General features: G+C 40.6%; 1 protein-coding gene across 1 annotated transcript in view; it reads left to right on the top strand.

The window, feature by feature from the left end:
- Positions 1–22,265, top strand: part of ptprn2 (protein tyrosine phosphatase receptor type N2) — a 143,121-nt gene that overhangs the window by 98,315 nt on the left and 22,541 nt on the right. The window contains exons 12-13 of the mRNA XM_075451925.1: positions 18,213–18,428; positions 20,557–20,760. Coding sequence (XP_075308040.1) covers positions 18,213–18,428; positions 20,557–20,760 — 420 coding nt within the window. The remainder of the gene's footprint in view (positions 1–18,212; positions 18,429–20,556; positions 20,761–22,265) is intronic.

Here is a 22,265-nt window from a genome sequence, read left to right as displayed (position 1 = left end):
CTCTGATGCCTCACAAACTCAAAGGTCCTGTGCACTTTGTAATGTTCAGATACTGCTTTTTTCATTCATTTGAATTATGAACTAATCTAGCTGACATTTACTTGTGTACAATTATCCACAGCTTCTGTGTTTAAAAACATTTAACTTTTAATTCAAACATAAAATTGCATAAAATCCCTTAAAAATAAAAGAAATAAAATTTAATTTTTTCTGAATGATCAGTTGATAAATTGACTAAACATTACAGTCGTAGTATTAGCATACCATATTCGCAGCCAGAAATGAGGAAAGCACTGAACTTGTCTTTTCAAATTGCAGCATGTCCTTTTATGTTGCTGCTTTGTGTTTGATCTGCTGGGGCCACTGTTGGAAGTGAAGTTTAAAAGTTCCCTACCTCTAAAGTGGTTTTATTCTCCCTTTATGTTAAATGTCAGAGGAAAATGGTGAGTCTATAGAGACGCAGAAAGACCCTTTATGTTTGACGTGAAAAAAAAAAGCTCATGTTTTGAGTGTTGAGGAAAATAATATCATCTCTCTACCTTGCAGTCCCATAACAATATCCAGTCTTACAAGATTTAATATCCAGTCCTTTAATCATTCAACATTAAAACAGTTACATACAGGGCGGTCTGTGGCGTAGTGGGTACAGCTGACTCCCCATGTACAGAGGCTATAGTCCTCGTGCAGCTGGCCCCGGTTCAAATCCCACATCGGACAGCCCTTTGCTGCGTGTTATTCCCCTTGCTTCCTGTCTCTCTTCACTGTCCTATATATAATAAAAGCCCAAATAAATATTAAAAAACAAACAAACAAAAAAAACAGTTACATACCAAATTTCCAACAAGCCGGCAGCCTTTGCCCTATGGTCAAGTTTTTCTTCAGACTGCTTGTCATCAAGCCAGTCAATTGATAGAAAAACTGACAATATCATGCCACTAGCTACTTTTTTACAGTTTTTTAAAAGGAAGGGAAATATTTAAAGGTATCCTCCATTTAATTCCACAATTCTATGGAGGAATTAAACGTTTCCACGAAGGGGCAGCCATAACTCAGGGAGTAAAGTAGTCTTTGCTCTAGCCAATCTAGAGTTGTCGTCTGTGGTTTGATTCTTGGCTTCCTCAGACCAGATGTCGAAGTGCCCTTTGGTAAGACACTGGACCTCACTTTTTTTCTGATGCATCTATTTGTGTGTCAATGTATGTGGTGGAGAAAAGAGCACTGTGTAATGCTGTGAAAACCAAGGAGTGCTAAGAGTGTATGTGTGAATTGTTGAATATGGCTTGTGTAAAAGCGCTTTGAGTGGTGAACTAAAGTAGAAAAGTGCTTTATGAATATAGTTGATTTTCCATACCTGCTTAATCCTATTCAGGGTGACGAGGGCTGGAGCCTATCCCAGCTGCCATCTGGCAACAGACAAGGTACACACTGGATAGGTCGCCAGTTCATCACAGGACCACAGCATAATGTTCCTGAGTGAATTTGGTTCTCATTAAGAGTAAAATAGATGCTACGCTGTAGGGTTGTACTACCGTGTCTTTGACAAGCCACTACCCAATGCACTCACATTGTGTCTTAGGTTCTCAGTCAGATTAACCACTTGATTGCAACATCCATTTTATGAGTTGGCTAGGGTCAAAATGCTAAGCTAAAATGCAGAACCAGCCAGTTGCATCACTGTGGCATCACTATATCTGCTTTTCTTTTCAAAGATAAGTGTCTTAGTCCTGCTGCATTTGGAAACTCCAATCAGTGGGAGTCACATCAATCACGATTACATCCTGCAGTAAACAGCCCCATACTTGTTTGAGCTAAAGCTCTGACTGTTTATGGAAATTTCTTGACTGGCGTCTGGCAGCGGCATCAGTGGGGTTGAGGTTCTGGGTTCCTGGGAGAGGCTGAGGGCACAGTACTGGGAGAGCCTGCTGAGTCCACAGCTGGATAGCGTGGCAGAGGTTCTAAATGTCAGCGTTGAAGGGGGATGCGGTTGCCATTTGGCCTGTCAAGCTGCATGCCAAGGGACTGACAGCGGGATGCTGGGGCAGGGTGCTCCCGGTCTCGGCCGCAGAGCTCTCACCTTCTGCCATTTATCATGCGGCTTCTTGCCTAGTGCATCTGGCACCTTAGCACAGATAGCAGCAGGACAAGCCTTTGCTGCAGGCTAACCAGTGCCCCATGGTAATCGGTTTTAACATCGCAACGAAATTAGGGTATTTGTTTGACTACTTTTAACCCTGACTGTCTTATACCTAAAATGGCGATAAGTCAGTTCTATTTTGAAGGAAAGCAGAGTTGTATAAGAGCAAGGAAAATTTATTGAAGTGAACATAATCTTACAGCACTGACATAGCACAGTTTTATTAATAGGATTAAAAGTCAAATTAAGCACATACGTACCGTTATTACGTAGAAGGGGTGAAATTTAGTTTAGAAAAAAAAACTCACATGTAGGAATATAGTCTAATGTTCATCTTGATGTATGAATTAGTCATAACTGTCTTTTTAGCACCATTTGAATGTGAAGTCGCTGTGAAGCAGCACATTAATTATTGCATAGTGAGTGCACAATACGGAAGCCACTTTGCTCGTAGTAAATTAAACGTAATCAACTGTCATATCATCTTTTTAGGACTTTAATTGACTTTAATTGTGAATCCTGCTGTAACTGCTAGTTACTTTCCGCATGGCAAGGTCAACTAAATTGCTTGATGAGCTGTTATGGTCTTTAATATGATGACCTTGACTAAGGAGGGTGTGTGAAGATCTTGCATTTAAGTGGATAAAGCATGTAATGATGGATCACTACTCTGCTTTGCAGCTTTACACCAACTACTGGTTGTGCTTATTGCTTAAAGAAAATATGTTTTGATGGTCTGGTAATATTTAGACATGACAGGGAATATTGATATTAAAAGCAATCAATAGGAACAGATGTACTGTCCTGGTAAAAGCCTTAAGCTGCTCAGTTATTTTATATTGCCAGGAAAACAGGAAATATGTTCAGCTATTTATTGAAACTTGCAAACACAAATGAAAATACAGTACAGGAAATCTGAAAATTATGAAAAAAATGAGTTTGAGCAAGCTTTAAAGTCAGTATTTGGTATGAGAACCTTTATCCTTCAACACAGTCTGAACCCTCCGAGACAAGCTTTCTTCTATTTTCTTTAATAGTCTTCAGGAATAATTCTCCAGGCTTCTTGAAAGACCTTCCAAAGCTCTTCTTTGGATGCTGGCTGCCTTTTATTTCATTCTCTGTCAACATGATCCCACACTGCTTCAATAATGTTGAGGTCCGGGCTCTGGGGAGCATTCATCCCTCCATAAAACGTGTTGCCACTGATTTTCTGTCCACTTCTGGAGTCATTTGGCATACCTCAGCCTTTTCTCCCTGTTTCCTTCTGTTAAGAATTACTTCTCGACAGCCACTCTTCCATGGAGACCATTTCTGATGAGACTTCAGTGAACAGCAGATGGATCAACTGAAAGTCCAAATTCATCTCTCAGGTCCTGTGTCAGGTCTTAAGGACATCACTTTCAGATTCTGTTCATCTGCTGAAGATGGTCCGTCTTTTTTTTAAGGACCTACTGCACACCATGCTGAGATAAGCCAAGTTTTCAACTAGTATCTCTTTGAGAATCACCTTGTTGGTGCTGATAATTGTGTTATCTTTGGCATTTTCCAAAGATACAACTAAAGATACGGGAAAAAAATTATATGTATCTGTGACAGGCTGCTGGTAACAAATTACAATTTAGAATTGGTTCTTTGCTAAATTGTCTGATATGTGTAGAAAAAAACATTGGCTCATCCCTTTAGTTAGAGGCCTTTTTTACGCTTGAATAATTGGGTCAGTGTGAGGTGACTAAATCACATTCCTCTGAAAAGTGAAAGGAACAAGGACTGAACTAAAAATGAGCAAAAAAGCAGCAGCCCAAACTTAAAATAAAAACTCTCATAGACCTTCAGAACTATTGCTCAAGACCACTGTAAAAGATTATAAGATTATAAATCTGCCTGCTTGGAAGGAAATATAAAAAAATGACGGCTGGATCATTGCACAGTACCATATTAGATTAAAATTAGATCATCCATATATAATTAGAGTTCATATGTACTTCTGTACTCTAAGAGTGTCAGTATATTGAATCTAAATCAGAAAGAAATTTAAAATTAATGCAAACTATGATTTTTTTTAATCCATTCTGTGCCTCTTTTTGATTTTGAATATTGAATGCAGTTGAATTATTTATTAGCCGAGTCTTATCAAGATCCTTTGCCACAAACTGAAGGCATTTGCTGTACAGTACAGTTTGTTATATATCAACCTGATATATGATGCAATCATTGCAGATTCTATATATGAAGGTAAAAAGCAGACGCTCCGTGAATCACAGAAGCATCCTGCTGCAGAGGGACTTTTGCTTTACATATCACAGTCATGTTCAGGTATATGTGGTTGCCAAAAGGGTTATTTACATTTACAAGCCGGCTTGTTATGTCAGGTGTTTGTTGAAAATGCACAGATGTAGCTAACACCCAGTATGGTGCAGATGGGTAGCCAATGAAAAAAAATCATAGGATTATTAGCTAATAAACAATAGCTCAAAGCTTGCGTCATAAAGAATTTAAAGACATGCAGACACAAGAAACCAGGGCACAATTACCTGCAGCAAACTTAAAAAGCAATTATGCAGTTATTGATAAATGTCGCATGATTATTATTTTTTTTTTCATGACTGACTTTGTGTACATTTTATCTGTACTGAAACAGGAAAAAATAATTGAGTTGACTGAACTTCTTCCACTTTGGGACAAATCTGTGTAATTCTATCATTTTTCACAGCTTTGACAATACGAAGAAACGTTTTCATTGTTGGAAACAACGAAAGGCGACTGAACCTAAGAAACCCAAGTCCTTGAACACATGCAATCACATGTCTGTCACTATTCATTACATACATGAAAAAAGACACCATCACATTTTTTCTCTAAAAGCTGTACAGTGTAATTATGTTTGTGTGTGAAAATAGGCTAGATTGATTATATGGATTTACAATAATGAGGCGTTGTTGTATTTTTACATTACACAGCCATCAAAATCTTGACATAAATCATAATTAATTCTGCCTTCAGAATTTCTGATCAGCCACACTGTATTGTTTTGAGAGGCTGTGGTGTAAAGCAGTAGGAGATGTGAGCTGCAAGCCGGCAACTGATACCGAACAATACTGAAGCTCTGGCAGCAGCCTCATTAGGGAATCACAGAGGTTTCTTTCCACGGACTGTGCTGCTTGGTTTGGCTCGAGGGCAGACTACTCTTATAAAGCTGCTGGAGCTACAAGACAGGCAGTGAGACATGCAAGGGAGTCTGCAGCACTGGCCAAGCAGTCTCAGTTCTGAGTTGCTTTAAGGCGTGAGGCCCCTGACTCCCCCCCGGCTGATTGGTGTGGCTTCATTACCATGGGCTGTGGCTCCTCCAATTAGCAGTAATTAAAGACAGAAATCAGAGTGCTTGCCTCCAGTCCAGACACAGCCAGTGCCTGTCAAGTGAGATCGCTGTGGAACAGATCTAGCAGCCCTGGCTGCCTGCCACCCCACAAACCCCCCTTCATCCTCTGGAGTGGAGGTATGGGCTGCTGCCGACAGTGCCAACTTACCCCCAACGTAACCCCCAGGGTTACACAGGCGCACACGCCTCTCCCCGAGGGCACACACTGGGCCAGAGTTGTCATGGTGACAACAAGGGAAAATCGTTTAATGAAGACGCTGATGAGAATTTATGAGGCAGTGGCTGTGTGCATTTACAGGGATACGACCCTTAGCCTATCACGCACAGCCTCCTGTGGCTTTACATCTATATCTTCACTTACACAAGTTGTAGCTGATCATCGGGGCGTATGCTCAGGCAGGTGGCCTCAATATGCTGCTTGTCCTCTAGCAACAAGGTACAGCTGGAGGCACGTGGTGTTAGCTGTCCAGTAAACTTAATCCAGTGTGATCAGAAATGTTTATTGTTTTCATTTCATTTAAACTAGAGGAATAATCATCAACTAATGTCTTGAGAAACATTCTCATAGGAATAATTTAAGCACAAATTGCATTAAATAGACTGCATACGATAAACACAATCTAATTTGGTATTTTCAGACAGGCAAAATGGCAGAAATGTGACCATAAAGATGCACTGATTACCATTATGTGCACAGGATGGGGGGCCAAACGAGTGTACAGACCAGCAGTGTTGTGGGCTGCTTTTTCTCTTTGTGATGCTGTTTTTTGCACAAACAGGTCTTATAATGTGCCCTGATGGTCTTATGATGTCAAGGCTGCTTGTACTGTCCTCCTCTCCTGTGACAAATATTATTCAGTATATTTTTCCACAGGTATACCGTAGCAGACACAACATAAACCAACAAGTCATCCTATTTTTTTTACAACCACTTGTCTGATCATACCCTTGAATACAACCCACAAATACGTCCTCTAAAGTACCGTCCCTACAATCAGAAGAATGGAAATACAACTCATATGTGTGTTTCCAGATTGGAGCCGAAGCCATTCAAGTGTCAAGTATTTCCTTAAACAAATCACAAAATCCTCATAAGTGTTTGGTGCAGTGCTTTCAATACTTCATGCATTAATGACACGTTTTCAAGACCAACATATGACAAATTTTACAACGCTCCTGGTTGCATCGGTTACATCGGCAACTGCTTTGAACATGTCACATTTATCTTTTTCCGCAACTTCAGAGAGGATTGTGACTACAACCACAATAATGTAGATGTTAATGTAAGGCCTTCTCCAATCTCTAAACAGTTTATTTTGAACTAATCACTAAAAGTGACTTACTGCAACAGATTTAACCAGTGTTATCAAAATGTATGTAAATCGGACAAACAGGGGTGCCAGAGTTTTAGGTAAGAAAAAGCATCCACTGTATCCTCTATGGCAAAGATTTGTATTCAACCAACAGCTGTAATTGCAACTTTGCCCGATATCTAGCAGCATTCATTGCTGGGAAGCTGGTGAGGGATCATATCCTTCTTGTAGTGACTCCTACTTGTTGGTGTGTCTATACTGTCTCCTTCTGTCTGCTCATAGATATGTTTAGCTCAGTTGCTTAATGTTTACAGGAACAGATAGAAGAAGAGCAAGTATGGATTTGAAAGAGAAGGCTACCATAATGTTTAGCTTGAAGCCAACCTTTAAAACAAATCACCTCTAACTTATTCTTAAATTGTGGTGGGATTTGAACCCTTTGGACAATTCAATTCAGAACCACTGTGCTATAGTCAAGAAGATATAATGAAATTCAGTATTTCAGAGGCTTTCAGGTGAACTCAGGTGTGGCGAGAACACATCCTGTCGAACCCATGAAGTCAGTCTGTACTCCCCTCTAAACAGCTCTCTTTGTCCTTTTACTGTCAGTCTCAGTATCAGAGTCTCCCAGCACACTTAGTCCCTTGTGACAGGGGTTTCAGTTATGAATGCTACCTTTGACTACCTCTGTTATTCCACAGCAGACCACATATCCCAGCTTGCCACCACTCATGTGTGACTTGATGTATTGTCTTACTGTTTCCTCCACGACTCTCAGAATTAATTGCAGTTTTATCTTTCACCACGATAAAAGAAAAAAGAAAGCTGGCTCAGAGCACAATAGTCTAAAAGTAGTGTGGATTATTTTTAAACAAAAACAATTAAAACTCTTTAAGTTTCCCTCGCAGTTTTTGACTTTGGATGAGTTTGATGAGTTTTTTGCTGGTCTTTTATGTTTTCACTCAACAGGGTGACACGCTACCATTAATGACGTCTCCTGCTTGGGTTCAGTTTTTAACAAACTTGGATTACATTGTCGACCTGGTCATGTTATCTGCTGTCTGATCACTTCTCACCTACAGTCTCACATATCCCTCCTCAAAACCATTTATATCTTTGAAATTAATGTTGTCATTGTAATTAATGCAAATCACAGTGTAACTGATTCTGTCTCAGACCACAAAGCAAACATTTTAATGGATACAGAGCAAATTTAGATTTTTAGGTATGAGCACATTTGATGAGTTTGTTTAATGAATTTTTGTTGGCATTTCAGGCAACATGTCAGACATATCGGTATTGTCAACACAGCTGCAGGAAGAAAAGATCACTTCTGTTAGCTGAAACCAATGGGGTATTAAGGCCAAACCCCAACAAAATAAAGAAAATACATGTTTAACTCAATCAGCTGAAGTTTGTCAGACCCTTGACACCTTTTTCTTGTCTGGAATGAACCCATCTAGTTTTTAACAGGAAGATCAGAATTTAAATTTAAAGCTGCCCTTCATCTAAGCAATTTCAGCTTAGTAACCACAAGAGAAAGACTTTGTTTGGAGGGTGGCCTTTTCAAAACCCAAATTATAAGAGATATGGTTTTAGGGATGGATTAGGAAGTGTTTGTCCTCTTTATTGCCAGATCTAATCATTGTAGGAGCTGTTATTTTGTGTAGTCATTTATGTCTAGTTCCTCATCTGTTTTGATTCCCTCATTGTATGAAAGTTGGTCATGGGTGCTATCTTCTTCATGGAACATCTGCTAATGAGGATGCTGACTTTATGGATGCGACACGCCTAAGGCACGGGCTCTGTAGCAAGCAATTTAGTTGCAGTATATCTAAAACAGTTTTTGATAGTCCAGTTCAGATCCCAAAAAGTTGTTTTTTTTAGGGGGGGGGGGTGGTTGCATGCTTCCAGCCCATATACCTTTTGAGAAGAATACAAGAGTCTGAAACCTATGTAAACACTTTAGAAACAGCAACACCTTAGACCTTGATGATCCTCACACTCAGCTCATCACCACTCACCCACCCAGAGATCATGCAGTACTATCATTGAACATTGATTGGTCATTCATTCTTCAGCTTGACAATAAGCCTAAGCATGCAACGAGTTATAAAGAGTTATTGTCAGCAACATAAAGAGCAGAAAGCCTGTCGCAGATGACACGACCCCATGGAGCCCTGATCTCAACATCATGGAGTCAGTCTGGGATCACAATGTGAAAGAAAACTCACAAGTATATTGAGAGCTAGTGCAGTTTAAGTGGGAAAAAGGCAAAATAGGCTCATAATAATTAATTATCTTCTTTTTACAGTGCTTTTCATTTTAATTGATACATTAAAATATACTGTAAACATGGCATTATATCTTTTTGAAAGATTCACCACTTTTCAATTATTGCCTTAAATGTCTCAATTTTAGAGATATTGTGTGATTTTATACTTCAGACTGTGACACCTAAACTATTACATTTCAAAAAACCATTATAAAGCACTGATTGTCACACCTGTGTGTGTGTCTGTCTGCTTTAAATATAATCAGGGTGACAGGTATACCATTTACCTTGATGTTTACAGCTTTGAACTAGTTGGCAAGGCAGAGCTTGGACTAGGATTCATCTAAAAAGGCCTATTTGAACAAGTACATCTGGGGAAAATACCAGAATGACATGCCTGACACACACATAGGCTTTAAGTGGTTCCTCTCTGAACAAGTGATGAGCGTGAGACAAAGTAATTCAAATGTTTCAAGTAAAACCCAGAAATGAGACATTGTTATGCCTCTGAACATCATCCACAAAGAAATGTTTCTGTTTCTCACTCACTCACACACACACACAATACATTTAAGGCACTCTCCTTACTGCCAAGATTCTGCACCTTAAACAATATTAAAAGGAGAGTTTAGACAAGGGAATAAAGTGTCAGCTTTTATATCTTAAGTGTAGGTTTGAAACGGCACCTCTGTTGTGAACCCAACAGACAAGATGTGCAAGCCATACTATGTCTTCACATTGCTGCTTCTGCCCATATGACAGCTTTGTTCCAACATAAATCTTAAAAGATAAGCATATAAATCAAACATTTTAAAGAAACAAGTAAAATCCCAGATGAAGCAGAATATTTCCTCTCACACATATCTTGGAATTTCACTTCAGCAATAACAATAACAGCTGGAGGATCTGAAAAAAAAACAAAAAAACACCCAAATGTATTTTGTTTTGCATATATTCTCTATGCATAACAGTTTGAAGCTAATCATCCAACACCTTCCTAAATTGAGCCGTAGCAACAGCCTGGCTCAGATATTATTATGAATAATTTATTGCACCCCATTTCAAAGAGCTGAGCAAAAAACCCAACTATTTTGGGTGTCTTACATTAGTTAAGTCTGCAGGTATGCAGCGTAGGTGTTGGGTCCTTGTGAAGGACTTTAAATAACATTAGCCTCTCCCTTATATAATTATAATGTTACTGGTATATACTGTATGCTCACTACCAGTGTGCTGCAAGGTGGTTTTCTCCTCTGTTTGCTACAAACCATATGATCAAGTGAAGGTTTTTCATGCATGTGTTCATGCTCAGATACACTATGAGTATGCAGCGACATGAAAAAGTTTGACAACTAGACAGGAGCCCACTGAATTACGTTTGAATGCAGAGTGTAGCCCCAAAGTGTCACTTCTGGACATGCAGGGTCCCCTAAGCAGGCAATGTAACAGGTGGAGGATGTGTTGTTTATTTATTGGCAAAGCTTCCTGCTTGGTGTTATGAAATTGTACAGTAGTAGAGCAAAGGAAGCTAAAATAAAGACCAATAGTCAAGAAAAGGAAGTGAGAAACAGTCGTCTCAAATGGACTCTAAAAACAGACTCTTAGTTAAGAGTTGTCCACTCCCCTTTGACCTCCTTAAACAGTCCTTTTACTTGTTGGTTATATATTGACTATATAAGAACATAATCTTGTTTCAGTTAGTAGTTAGTTAGTAGTGTTTTATTTCACCTCAGAAAAATAGCTGCCAATATTCAGCTGTAGCGCAGTTCCCAGTGTGTTAGCGCTTGGTGCTTTAAAGGAATCCGGCATGTTGAAAACAGACTTGAATGGCTCTTGACGAAGCTGCAGTATAATTTGGGAATGAGTTTGTGATGGATGTACTCGAGTTGATCTCTTAATATAGTTTTTTAGGGCCACCTTTTGTAAACTGTCAGTTAAGGTACAAAGATACAAATTACCCAGACTCCTTAAACCGTGTCCCAACAATCAGCAGCCATGGAAAGCAGCTTCTTAAAAATATTTGATGAACAAAAAGCAGATGAGGGCTGTTGGAATAAAAAGAAAAGTTTTCATGCACTGTGCACATGCATTGGTACTGTGAGTTAGAAGCAACAACTAACAAGAGGATAGCTCAGAATTTGATCAGGTGCCCCATGTACAGAGGCTGGGTGTCCTTGCTGCAGCTGTTCCTGGTTCGAGTCCCAATCTGTGTGGCCTTTGCTTCATTTCAACTTTACACCTTCAAATAAAGAATGCTAAAACCTCAAAAGTTTTAATAAAAAGAAGTTGAACAGATGAAACTAACAAGAACCAAATCAATCCATTTGAGCTCTGAAACAGAAACAAAATGTTAAGAGAACAGCTCATAAAGAACAAATCCACAAACTTTCCACAGCTGTGATGGGGCCTGTCACCCTGGTAACAGGAGGTAGCAAGATGCTCTGATAGAGATATGTGAAATGAGCACTTCTTGACACCATATAATCAGTGGATGACAAGCTTGTTTCTTCTTGTGATGTCAGGGCATAATTTTAATACATTACATTTCACCATCACGTAATGTTAAGAAGTACTGCTTACTCCATTTGCTTCTGGGAGACCAGCATGCAAACATCAAACCATCTGTTAAAAAGCAGAAGATTAAAAGAGAATGGCCTCTTCATCAAGATATTGACCCTAAACACTGCTCATTATTCACAACAGAGTAAGAGGCTGCAACTGAAATACTTGACATTGTCCTCAATGTCTCAGCACAAGTCTGTAGATAGGCTTCAAAAAAGAAGTGCATGCAAGAATCTTAAAGAATTAGAAGCCTTTTTATGGACAAAAATCATTCTTAGCTGCTTATGAAAACCTTTTTGGTACTTTGACCATTTGTAGCCCAAACGTTATCATGCCATTGTTAGATCACTCACACACAGAGGGACTGACAATCTACTCAAAAGCCTGCAGCCTGTAATAACTGAAGTTATTGTCTCCTCATACCTTTGTGAACTTACACACAAGCATCAGTGGATGTTTCCGCACTGCCATTTCAGGTGGTGCACTTGATCCTGACATTTGTTTAACATTCCACACCCTCCTCTCCCAGCGACAGAGTGATGCGCTGCACTTTCTCCCACTGTTTAAATACACTCACCAGCATTCCATCTTTTTTCTTTTTTTTCAAATTAGAAATCAGAAATGTTTCATGGAGGCAAACACTGGTGCAGAGAGAGGAGGACAGATAAGGACTTCACTGTTCGAACATGTTACCCCGAGGATGTGCTTAGAGGAGGACCACACAAGCATGGCGGCATCTATCACCAGTGACCATAAGAGCCAGTTGGACGTGTTCCTGAATGTGACTGCTTAAGAACCAATCGAAGCGCGTCAAACCTCCCCGGTGTGATAACCATTAGCACTGGCCTCACTGTGCGATGTGACACGAGATGTGAAATTGTACTATGCAGCGCGTGGCAGAAGAAATGTGTGAAAATGTGTCAATTTACGCAGAGTTCAAGAAAGGAAAACAACAGGTGCCAAAGTTAGCCTTCCACGCCAAGAGGAGGTAAAGAAAGAGTCTGGTTTCTTCCAGTTTTCCATCCTCATTGGTGCCGAGAGAATACTCTCGTTCGGATGACTATGGATTTTGAAAGAGCTGACAGGTGGATGACCAGGGTATCTCATATGAAATTGAATGAAGCAGGCTCTCTTCCAGTTCAAGAGAGAATAGGACAGATATAATCACATGGTTGACTTCTTGTCAGGACTGATTTTTTGAGGATTAACTTCAGGGGCTACTATTTATTCCTCACTAGTAATAAAACCCACTCACTGGCAGCCATGATAGAAGTGTCCTAAGATGCATCACTCCTACATCCATCCTGTGTCAGTGTGGCAGCAAACAATGCAGAAAGAATTTGTCTATGTGCTCAAACTGAATGAGAATACTTCGAGATAAAAATGTCCCTCTCTGGCCTGGCAATTTGTGTGTGCCCCCTGGCAGCCAGACAGAAAACACAATCTGAAGTCAGAATAATTTCTGATATATGAGGATGTGCACACAGCATGATGTGGGAAGTGTCACTCATGACGACTGTGAGGAAGGAAAAGCAAAGCATTCGCTGTAACAAAACTCACTTGTTTAGCAGCTAATACTACAAGGTTTGGTGGTCTTTAAGAGTGTAGCAGCAGTATTAAAGATTGTTGAGTCAATCTGAGATTCCATCCCCCGGGCCGCCCTGTTGGCTCTTCTTTTAGAAAGCGGGGTGGCGTCCGAAGCTGCCGTGGACGCAGGCTGGACAGCAAGCTCGTTTTTGTTCTCCCCCTTCAAATTGCCAACTCCAGCTGTCACACCTAGGGACAATGGAAAAGAGGAGGGGGTGCTCGCTGAATGGAAAAAATAAACTGGAGAGCCCCCGTCACACAGCCCCCCTCGCCACGACTCGTCATCTGCATTTGACAGGACCCCCGTTCTCCTCTCTTCACCGCCCCTTTTCTTTTGCTTTCTCCTTTTCTCTCCTTGTGCTCTTCATAATCCCCCTTTCTCGCTCTCTCCCTGCTAAGTGCAGCTGTTGCTCTCCATTGGATCTTTTTTTCAAGCTGATTGCTAATTAGGATAACATTTTTGTGAGTTTTATCTCATAAACTTGTTAAACTTGCAATTTTCCACCCCTTTTTTTCTTCAGCCTGGCAGATCTAAGAAGGAAGCAGAGAAAAGACTTAGCCAATTACACGTGATTTACACAGGCTGAGTATTTTTCAGAATGCACCTAATCTCCAAGGTTGCATTCATATAGTTTACAACTACTGTACTGTGTGGTAGCCTCTTTTTAAAGTCCTCACTTCAGCTTTGAATGAAAAAGCCTACTTTGAAGAATAGACTGCCCCATCTGCCTTATTCTGCTCACATAACTGAATCCCTGGGAGAGGGAGCGGAGGAAAAGGAGAGCCTGAGAAAACAGCAATTCACACACCAAACACAGAGACCCCTAGTAGCTCAACAAATGAGTGACTAGCCCTATGTCCATTCATATCGCCCCTCGGCCCGCAAGCCTATTAGCCAGGCATCGCTCCTTGAACATTCACTGTCGACAACATGTGGAGGCATCGCTATAGCAACCAGTGGATATGACATGTGCAATGGACGGGGACTCCTGAGCTGCTGAATATAAGGAGGGGCTCAGCCTTAACTAAATGATCGCAAAAACACCCAACCCCACCACCTCCCCGTCTCTTTTCATTGGCACAGAGGAGCTGAAAGGACTCACTAGTGGGGCTTCTGCACATTCTTCCGAAGCTCGGAAAATCAGGCGGGCATATCCCACATTCTTCTCCCTTTTCTTATTCTCTCCGACTTTCCTTTTTTTTCTTCCTTCTTTTTCTTCATCTACGTGTTGAGGCCGCGGTCTTTTGTTGGCGATGGGGGGACGCATGGGACCCTCGCAGGGGAACTTTTGGTCAAGCGGACTGAGTGGGCGGCCGGGACGCACAAACGTCTCTTGGAGCTGCGGCGAGCGTCAGTGGTTCTCCACGCGCTCTGGAATACAAGTCGCGGCATCACCCGTTTACAGCGAAAAGCGCGCTCTCCCCCACGACATGGAGTTAGGTAATTATCTCCTCGTTTTAAACACGTGTGAGCTTGTTTTGTGCTGCAGTCATTTTGCTTTTTTGCTTTTTAAAGCGTAAAATGCATCTTATATGATTGGCACTGAAAACTTGATAGACGCACGCTTTATGTCTAGTGTGAATGAAAATTATTTTCTGGCGAGTTGCAGGATATTTTAGGAGTTCTGCTAAGTATAATAATGTTTCATCCTCTCTGGGTGATAGCTTGCTGTAAACTGACTCTCCGCGAGCTGGTGGCGCAACAGAAACGCACGCACTCCAATATTAAAGCTCATGAAAATGTTTTTGGGTCTTGAGTCTTTGCTGTGAGCACATCTGGCTGCAGAGGACAAAGTTTCTGTAGGTACGTCCTCCTCAGTGCTCGGCAGCAGCTCCAACTCTTAAACACGAGAACAAAGTAAGCTTAGTGGGTGCGTAAATGAAGTCATGTGTTCAGCGGAGGAATAAACGCAACTAAATCACAGTATTTCGTTTTTAGTGTGATTTCCTGTCCAGTCTTATCCAGTCTTATGCAGAACGGATAGAATACAAATCCAAGTAGTTGTTTCTAATTTTTTTTTTTTTTTTAGGCAGAATGGGGTTTGTCTGTATGGGGCTACTTTATTTATTCGTTTTTCAAATTAATAATCTGGAAAGGGGGGGGGAGCCTATAATTACTGCCATTCGTTTATGCCTATTTCCAAAATCTGGGCAACTTTATGGTGCACTTGGTGTTTCCAGTATTTGTTTATTTTTACTCTTTTTTTAATAGAAAGTGCTTCCTCTCATTGTATTGAATAAACTCTTATTTCAATATAGCTGCTATATCATACTTTTCAAATCTACAGTGGCAGTTCCAGCTTAGAAAAATATCACCTTGATTTGAGATTTTTTTTTGATGGTTTGGCAGGTGTGTGTTTTTGGGACGATTTTGTTCCGCATAAAGGTTATTGTGATGTGAGTGAATGGCCAACACCTCCCGGCCCGACCTTCCTTCTTATCATTTGAATAATCCAGAGCACCGAAATCCATCTGCGCCTTGTCTCCTCTCAGATTGGCTAATACACCAGACAAGGGCTACATGAATAGAGGGGAGAAGCAGAGGGAGAATGTCTGCTGGAGGCAGGGAGGAACTAGTTAGGATGTTACTCATATGAACGGGAATACTTGTTCTTTTTATTTCTTTATTTAATTTGGCTACAGAATAAAAATTTTAACCAAAGGAAAAATTAATTTGTTTTGTTTTTCCATTTAAATTCCCCAAACTGATCTTAACCCTAAACTAAAGCATTTAAACAGAATATTTGAATGTTCTACCCTGGTTGAAAAATATATTGACATTTTTATTAATATTCAAACATTCACAGACTATTTTTGTCATAATAATTAATGATGTTATTTATTTTGAGGTCTTGAAATGTATTTTTAGGTGAAGCAGACAAGTTTTGATTAAAAAAAAGGTTATTATAGTAATACGTAGATAAATAAATAAAGGGATTTTTTTTAAAGCTAACTCTGAAAGCTCATGAAAGTAATTCTTAGCCTCAGATCTCCTCCCTTTTCCTCCTCTTTTCTCTCTGTCCCTCCACTGGTTTGCTTCTAACACGATTATCGCCTTCAAACACTCTTTTATGCTCGCAATGAATTTCAAGCCTGTTTGCTCCCACATTGGAAATGCTTTTCATTCATTTCAAGGTGAATCTTTTTCAAGAATAGCCTACATTTTTGATGAACTTGATTGTATATATATATTTTATTTTTCTTCAAAATAATGAGATAATCGTATGCTTTGGCTTTAAAGGTTTATTTGAACCAGGAGGCACTTTGGTTTTGAATCCTAACATCAACGTTGGGTCTGTGGTGTTAGATATAACGAACACAACATGAGAACAGTGATTTTCCCTTTCTCTATTTTTAGTTTTTACCGTGTTATCATGTCAGATTCTCTCCGTCAAGATAAGCACTCCAGCAAATGAAAATGTTGCTGCTGTCTGTGAACTCATCTGATCACTGAACAGAGCCACACGGGTCTCTTCATGGAGGCCGTTTTCTCTCCTCTGCATCTGTATATGAGCCTCTTCAAACCTCTCAGTTGTTGTCTAACCTCTTAATGCTTGATTGCAACTACACACTGGAGCCACTGCAATTGCAATCAACAGTAACTGTGGTCGAGCCCAGCACAGTCATCAAACAGACCCGCGTTAAAACATTCGCAATTATGAGCCACAAGGTCAAACCGCATTGTTACTGGTCTGAGGTGAAGTGTCTTGTTCGGAAAATGGTATAACAAGATGTAGCAATCCTTCAGTTGGCCCATTAGACCCCTCAGGCTAAATGTCAGAGCTCTTCCATTTTTTTTTTCAAGGTGTAGATTTGATTCTCTCCACCTATCAATCTTTCAATATTGCATGCAGACAATTAGGAGCCTGCTGATGTTTGTGTGCACTGTTATTGATATTGCCCTTTAGCAGATGTATGACCATTGGTGTGTGTGTGTGGGTGTGGGTGTGCAGCTGGTAAAATTAGATCAAAATCTGTGGAGAGCTGACTTACACAGAAACCCTGTGTTTTTATGTCAAATGCAGAGACAGTAAGGATGATTTATGTGATCTAAACTGCTCTTGGGGAATTGTATGTCCCTGATTTTTTTAGACCAGCTTGATAGAATACCTTTGCAATCAGTGTTTAAAATCTGACTTGTAGCCACAATTTGGGGATCTTTAATTACGCCTCCTCATTATTGCTCCTAATTATCACTGTTGTGCCCTCAAAATGTTATGTATCAGCAAGGCCTACAGGGAATTTATCATTTTGCTAAATCTGCGGTAAATTTAACCGAGGCTGACAAAAATCTCCCAGATGACGTTACAGGTCTGCTATAGAGAGAAAAATAGACCTTCCTGTTTGCGTTAACATTCAGTGCGGGTGTCAATTCTTTAAAAAAGGTCCTTTCATTCAACTGGTGGTGGATGCGTGAAGGTCCACTCTGGCCTGCTTGTGTTTCCCCAGCGCTTATAGCCATTAGCAGTGAAGCTTTGGCCAGAGTCTAATCCAGCCAAACTCAGGACCAGAGGAGCTAATTAAGCCCAAGCTTTTAGTATCCCAGTCTCTTGCAGCTGCACTGTGCCAGCCTGCATCATGCCAGCAGCAAATGGCGTTGTAAATATCTATAGTGGGGCACAGACAGGAGACAGCACTGGACAGGGGCCGGTAATAGGGGTTGACTGAGCCTGAATGCACATAATAAGGCGAGTATTAGTGCTGTCTAATAGGGCCAGTCAGACAGTGGGTTAAAGGAAAGAGCAGGAAAAAAAGAGGAGGAAGGTAAGGAAGCACTTGTGCCACTGTTGCATCCATATTTTCCCATCAGAAAGTCAACACAAGCCTTCAGGTGAAAATTGATGCACTGCAGACTTGATATGGTGGTTGCTGTAAATCAAAAAGACCACATCAATCTGGAAAAAGACAGAGTAGCATCATTTACTGTTTTGACAGTGTGTTCTCTCTCTGTTTGTGTGTGTCCTCCAGAGGGGCAGCCTGACCCAGATCCCCGTGGTGAAGGAGACCAGGGTGGAGTCGGGCCAGTTCCTGCTGCTCTCTGTCCTCTGCATTCTCTTCATCCTGGTGGCGCTGGCGGTATCTGGCACTTTCTTCTGCGTGCGCCAGCGCTCACACCTCCACATGAAGGAGAAGCTGGCCAGCCTGGGGACTGACACCAGCACTGACGCCACCGCAACCTATCAGGTAAGACCAGTCCCCTCGCTTTGAGCCAACCAGATGCCAGGACACTTAGCCCGTTCTCTGTCATTGGAGGAACTCTTTTAGGATACTGTCATTTAGCCAATTGGTTTATGAGAATGTGTTTGTCCGTGTGTATGTGTTTGAGTTATTTTCTTCCATCTGCACTTTGGATGGATTTTAGCTGCAGTGATAATAACGGTTTCCCTTTATCACATAAATCCGATGTGCAGAGCATTCATTTACAAAATTTACAAGCTTTTTATTTCATGCAGTTTTTTATTTATTACCCCAAAATATTTTTTCACCTTGCATCAAATCATTTGAGGCTTACCTTTTTATGACAAGTATGTGTGTGCGTGAGCTGTGTATGAGATGGTGGCCGTGTAGCCACCCTGACCTATTCCCTCTGTTCCTTCAGGGCAGCGGGCAGTCCGGGCTCTATTGATTTTCAGGGTTGGGGCTCAGCTGTGCCCAGCGTGGCACATTTATCTGTATGTCTCGTTAACATTTTCAATATTTATTCAAGTCTTCAGAGGCCTGCTCTCAGAAGCCTGAGGTGTTAGTGATGGCCACAGAGATGATATTTGATTTAAAAAACATAATCAAAAATTGATACAAACATTACATGTAATGTCCCCTTACTCTCTAAAAAAAAATCACACAGCCTTAAGAATTTGCCTTGTTTCATTATTACAGTGCAAATATTTGGTTTACAATTGGACGCTTTGGGACTGTGATACCTTCTCTGTGGGTTTGGCCTCCATGTTTGACAAAGAGTTGTTTATGGAGAGCTGTTTGCAGTGAGCAAGCATTGCTGTAAGATGGCAGCACAGACTGTATGGACTTTGTTTCTTCTTGGCCTGTTTTCATTCTTATTAGCAGTCTGAAAGAAGGGAGCAACAGGGAACCTGTAATCCTACGACCTGTGCTCTTCTCTGGGCTGCCGTCTTTCTCCCTTCTGGCTCTAACTGCATCCCCCAACCATCTTCTGGGACAATTTCTCAGCACAGCCACAGTGTTTTGCAGAGATGCTGAGAAGTGGGATGAATTATGAGGTGGACCTGGATGGTGCCCCGAGGCCAAGGCCCTGGGCACCACTTCACGGCTCTAATCATTAAAGTCTGATGGTGGAAAAGCTGATCCAAGACCAAGGCTTAGAAGGGGGCCTGTGCTCCAGAGGGAAATATCACAATGATTCATCATGAGATAGCATGTGCTTTCACAAGGCATTTTTCAGGTCTTTCCTGTCCTCGCTATTATTCATTGAGTATAGAAATTAATTCTGTGTAGAGGACTGCTTATTATGAATTTACCATGCAAATATCAAGGGATACTACACCTTACAAAGAGAAAGAGACATATTGTCGAAGATTTCACACATCTGGCAATAAGGACTGTTTTCTTTATGTCGATTTCATGATACTGTATTGGAGCAGATAATGCCTAGTCTGCACTGAAGCGTGCTAGGAGAAAAGCTGAGTCATTAGGAGGGGTGCAACCTTTGTAGAGAGGCTCTTTTAGCATGGAAAATATATATCAATCAAAATAAAAAAGTAGGCTTCATAGTTATGGCGGTGCATTTTTTTTAATCTCTTTTGTTTCTCTGTGGATTTATTTACATTTACTTCTTTCTGATATATAGTTTGATTCTCTCATAATGTGTCTACGTCTGCAAATTCTGCTTTTTTGAATAAATAATTCACTTTTCACTCTGTGGGTAATGACTTTACGATGTAAATGTGTTTTGGTTTTGCCCTGGATTTTTCTCACAGCTAAAAAAAATCCATTCTCAAACAATAAAGAGAGTTGCTGTGTTGCAGCAAGGTGTGATATTTATTCTGTAAGTCGTGTAGGATCCTCAACCGTGTATTTTTGACATAATTAGTGTAAGCTCCATAATCCACAAGGATAAGCCATTAATCTACAGACAAGTAAAAAGAGATACTGGATTTTACAAGGTGCATTTTTAGAACGCAGCCCCTCACAGCAAAGGATAAGCACTTAAAATACATAAACTATTGTCATGTGCATGACAAGAAGATAAACACATCAAAGCTTGCAAGGAGTTAGAGGGGGGGTGGGGTGCATTTTTGATTATTTAGTCATGTTCATCTTCTCCTGTAATCCTCAGGAACTGTGTCGCCAGCGTATGGCGATCAGAACGTCGGAGCGTGTTGAACGGCCCGAGACCCTGCGCCACTCTCGCCTCAACAGCGTGTCCTCTCAGTTCAGTGATGGCCCCGCAGCCAGTCCATCAACGCGCAGCAGCACCTCCTCCTGGTGTGAAGAGCCAGTCCCATCCAACATGGACATCTCCACTGGTCACATGATACTGGTAAGGACACCAGTGAACCAGGGAGGAGGATCAATGTGCGAAATAAAGTGTGAAGGGAGGAGAAAAGGTCCTCAGAAAGCATTTGTGGGTCTTTGCATCAGATTGTTTAAGCTAAACAATGTCACGACTGTGCAGTTAGCCTGTCAGGGTGGGTTTAGTCTGCAATCCCTGAAAATGCTCTTCATGAGAGCTACAGTAGGTCAGCTTACTGTACAAGTCACAGATCTGCATCCAATATTCCAACCTACTGGGTTTTACTTCAGCACTTCCCAGCAGAATGTGGATTGTTGGAGAAAAAGAAGAAAAATAAATTATTTGATTTGATTTTATCAACACTTTATCCATAAATTCAATCAAATTGAAGTAGTTACACCACAGGTTGCAGTTTTGTATGTGATAACCAGTTAGTGCTATAATTACAATGCTGAAATGGTTTGCTAGATTAAAAGTTCATTTGAGTGATGGAAGACACTGTTAATAGAGTCCAATAATCAACTGTAAATGTTTGAAATAGAAAGACAAAACTGATGAGTAAATGGTCGGAAGATACAACTTCTCTAACTCCACGTAATGCTTTTGTATGACTATTAGACAAAAACAATGTCCACTTATATATTTAATGCAAATTAACACATTTGTAGCAATGTTGAGGTGCTTAAGCTCATCCTCAAGAACCTTTGGAAAAAGAAAAGGTTGATCTTTTCTAATGTTTAGCAAATTCGTATTACAATAGATTATTTTAAACTCCCCATGTCCATTAATATATTCTTGCTCTGAAAACCAACAGCCGTATTTCTCTCTGTTTATCTGTTTGGCTGCGTCTCGTTTTCATCCCACTCTCAGCTCATTCCCTTCAAAACCCTCTTATCTTCATTTTTCTTTCATCGCTCTTCCCGCTGTTTTCTGCCTCCTGCTTTATCTTGGCGCTGTTGTCTTCATTTATTTCCTTCTCCAACTTTTTCCTCCTTCAACTGTGTCATTCTCTCTCTTTTTATCACTCTGTCCTGCTTCTCTCCTCTGTCATTTTCATCTTTTGCCCCTTTTGCTCCTCTCACTGCCAAAGCAAATCAAGCCAGACATTATTTTTGCATGGTGAGTGCAGCACAAAAGTGAAATAGCATTAGCTATTTTATTGTTATTTGGACTTTTGAGAAATTCTGGGGGGGTTTGTGCATTTATTTTTTTTCTGTTGTTGTTTTTTTTTCATGAAAAAGCTTTTGGTTGCCAATGTTCCCACAAATACACAATAGATTGTTTTAATTTCGCACAAGTTTATTTCAAACAAGCTTGATAAAAGAGGTGGATAGATGCCTTGCAGTGTTCCCATTAATGGAGAGCACATTCATCACACTGCATGTCTAGCTTTTATACTGGGAGGCTGTAATGAATGAAAGTGAATCTGAGTAATGCCTCGTATTGGTTGTAATAGATGGGTTTTGTTGCACTCGTCAAGGCTTGTTTGTGAAGCCCCTTTTGAAAACACTGACAATAGAAAAGCATTTAGC

The sequence above is a fragment of the Odontesthes bonariensis genome, chromosome 20 (assembly GCF_027942865.1).
Source record: "Odontesthes bonariensis isolate fOdoBon6 chromosome 20, fOdoBon6.hap1, whole genome shotgun sequence".
NCBI lineage: Eukaryota > Metazoa > Chordata > Actinopteri > Atheriniformes > Atherinopsidae > Odontesthes > Odontesthes bonariensis.
The sequence above is the reverse complement of the archived record's forward strand: the minus strand, read 5'-3'. Positions and strand labels throughout refer to the sequence as shown.